Consider the following 3,390-nt stretch of genomic DNA (forward strand, 5'->3'; position numbering starts at 1 on the left):
CTTCATTGAAAGTAATTTATGTTTTCTTCTAAATAGGGCAGGCCACTCTTCCAAGCTTATATTAATACAATTGAGTCATGAAATATCTCTGTGTTCACACCTTCTTAAAATTACAGATGTACTTTGGAAGCATGTTTAGCTCTCTAAAACCACAGGGTGTCACCCAATGATTCCACTACACCTAACTACCCCACAATTTGATACACTTAGGCTCTCCCTGGACTCCTGACAACCTGACCAATGCTTGTCATACTCTTCACCAAAGAACACTAAAACAACAAAGACTGTTTATTACAGGGCACAGGATTTTTGTTATAGATGGCATGGCCTCGTTCCAGAACTCCAGTTATCTGCATTGTCATTCTCCCACAGGGATTGGCATGAGCCACCACTGACAGCTCTGCAACCTGGACTTGCTAAGAAGCCAATTCTTGTACCAGAGACACAGCCTTATGTGTCACTTACATCAATTATTTTTATGCTGCATGACAAATTACTCCCAACTCAGTGGCTTAAACTATTACACACTTTTATATCACAGTTTTGGCAGGTCAGAAGTCATGGCACAGCTGAGCTGGGTTTTCTGCATACTCAGGAGGTGGCCATGAAGGTGCTAGCCAGAGCTGCCAGTCATCAGAAGCTGGACTAGGGAAAAATACCTCAACGCTCCTCAACTAGTTGGCTCTTTATGGAGGAAAATTTTTCTCCTGTAGGAAAACAGAGTCACACAAAACACATATACCCCACACAGAGTACTTCCTTTAGTCTTGTCCTTCCTTGAATTATCATATATGGCACAGAGAAGAATTTTCTTCTAAGTTAAAATATTGGATTTCATTTCTCACGGGTAAATTTCTAGCAAAGGGGTCGTGGGTTGGATGGGAAGTTTTTGTGCAACTTCATAAGATACTATAATACTAACATGTTTTCAAAGTCATCTTTCCTTTTATCACTATCTGAAATCCATCGGCATTACAATTGTTCCATTTTCTCACCAATAATTGGTATTTCAGTTATATTTATTTTAGCCATTATAATGGGTGTACAATATATCATCGTGGTTTTAATATGACTTTCCTGAATAATAATGATACTTAGTATATTTTTGTGTGTTTATAAACAATTTGTACATCTGCATTGTCAAGTGTGTACTCAGATACTTCAGCCCTTCTTAAGCCAGATGATGGTTCGTCTTCCTGTTTTGAATGAAAGAGCTCTTTATACATTCTACATGTGAATCCTTGGTCAGACATAGACACACACACACACACACACACACACACACACACACACACATATAGCAAATGCAAATGTTTATTTGCAATCTGTGGCTTACATTTCGCTTCCTTTCACCATTAAGAAACTCTTACCATAAGGTTTTAATGTCAATGAAGTCCATTTGATCAATTGCATGATGAGTCATTCTTTTTGTATTCTATCTAAAAAAGTTCCACTACAAATTTGGAAAGGTTTTCCCTATGTTTTATGTTAAAATTTTGTACTGTTAACATTTATGTTTAGATCTATGATATCTTTCAATTAATTCAAGTTAATAGATGTGTATAATGGGAGGTAAAAGTTAAGGTTCTTTTATCCGTATGGATATCCAGTTCTTCCATAATTATTTTTTAAAAATTCATTCTTTCTCCATGGAATTGTAATGACATGTTTGTTGTAATTTCAATGACCAGATGTGTGTGGTTCCATTTCGGGACTCTATTACTCTAATATCCCATGGGCTTGATTAGTCAAATAATTTTTTGGAATAAAATAAGAGTTGTACTTAGGAAAGGTAAAACAATGCTGTGTTCAATTTTCTTTCCTAGTCAGCAGGCTATACTTTCCATAAATAAAAATCAACTCTGCCATTCGACACAAGAAAAAGAAAAGGGTTGGTTGTTGTGCAAGATACAATAAGCTGAAACATTTGTTAAAGTCACACAGAAGTATGGGTTTCCTGCTTACAGTTTTAGGGGACCATCCTGACCTGCACATATTTGATGAGTTGGGAATTATTTTACTTTGGAAGCACACATATAAAATTCTAGTAGATATAGTAAAGCATTTAAAATTAATTTTAAAATATTGCAACAGATGGTCCAAAATTTTTAATTGCTTTAATGTTCACTTTACATGTGGTTTAGAACTATTTCACTAAACATTTATACATGCAAAAATCAATAATCATAAAATGTGCTGCCATAGATATATTGACATATATAGCATGTAAGTCAATATATGATTCAATAAATAATTTGAATCATCAATTGCACTACAATAAATGGGCAATCTGTAGGATAGTAAATAATTTTTTCTATAATAAAATTATAAATCTAAAAAAATTTTAATGAGTGACAAAGCAATTTAGTGGGAACTAATTTTCCAAATGTATCCTTCACATCTTTGTTCCTAAGGCTATAGATCAGTGGGTTCAGCATGGGAATCATTACTGTGTAAAAAACAGAAGCCACTTTTACTATGAGCCTAGAAGTTTTAGGATTGGGAACACAGTAAAGGAAAAGAATGGTTCCATGAAAGATGGTGATGGCAGTCAGGTGGGAAGCACAGGTGGAGAAGGTTTTCGAGCGCCCACTTGCAGAAGGCATCTTCATAACAGTGATGAAAATGAGTGTATATGAAATAAGAATAATCATCAGGCTGCTTGTCTCATTGAATACAGCAATAGCAAAACACAGCATCTGGCTGATATAGGGGTCTGAGCAGGAGACAGAAACAATTACAGAGTGGTCACAGATAAAATTATGTATGATGTTAGATTCACAATAGGACAGTTCAAGAAGAAAATACATGAGTACCAGGGAACACACTACACCCCACGTGTAAGACCCAGCCACCAGAAGAGAGCAAAGCGTCTGAGACATAGTAATGGTATAGAGCAAGGGGTTACAAACTGCCACAAAACGGTCATAGGCCATAGCCGCCAACATGAAAGTTTCTGTCACTGCAAAAATGCAAGTAAAACAAAATTGCATGATGCAACCAGAGAAAGAGATGGTCCTGTCTTCCACAACCAAGTTCTCCAATAGCTTAGGTGTAACTACAGTGGAATAACAGAAGTCTACGAAGGACAAATGGCTGAGGAAAAAGTACATGATCGTGTGGAGTTTTGGGTTGATCTTGATGATTATTATCATGCCCAAATTCCCCACCACCGTGACTGTGTAGATGGACAAGAAAAACAGAAAGAGTGGAACCCGGAGTTCTGGGTATTCTGAGAAACCCAAGAGAATAAAAGTAGATATACTGCTTTGATTTCCTTCAGATGACATCATGATTCCTTCTGGATTAAAAACAAAAACAAAAACATTATTTCTGAAAAGCAGAACTGAATATTAAGGAGAAACAGAAAGCAAGGAAAGAGGCTTCATG

The 3,390-nt window shown here is 36.2% G+C and overlaps 1 protein-coding gene across 1 annotated transcript; it reads right to left on the reverse strand.

Moving 5' to 3' along the window:
- Positions 1-2,333: 2,333 nt before the first annotated feature.
- LOC105820383 (olfactory receptor 5D13-like) lies at positions 2,334-3,293 on the reverse strand. Its single transcript, XM_012656858.1, has one exon. It carries the CDS (start codon positions 3,291-3,293, stop codon positions 2,334-2,336), a length of 960 nt encoding a protein of 319 aa, XP_012512312.1.
- Between the last annotated feature and the right edge of the window lie 97 nt (positions 3,294-3,390).

This window comes from Propithecus coquereli, unplaced genomic scaffold (assembly GCF_000956105.1).
Source record: "Propithecus coquereli isolate 6110/MARCELLA unplaced genomic scaffold, Pcoq_1.0 Scaffold522, whole genome shotgun sequence".
Lineage (NCBI taxonomy): Eukaryota > Metazoa > Chordata > Mammalia > Primates > Indriidae > Propithecus > Propithecus coquereli.

Excerpts from the sequence above, each read along its gene's own strand:
- LOC105820383 (XM_012656858.1), bottom strand. The coding sequence starts at position 3,293 with ATGATGTCATCTGAAGGAAATCAAAGCAGTATATCTACTTTTATTCTC.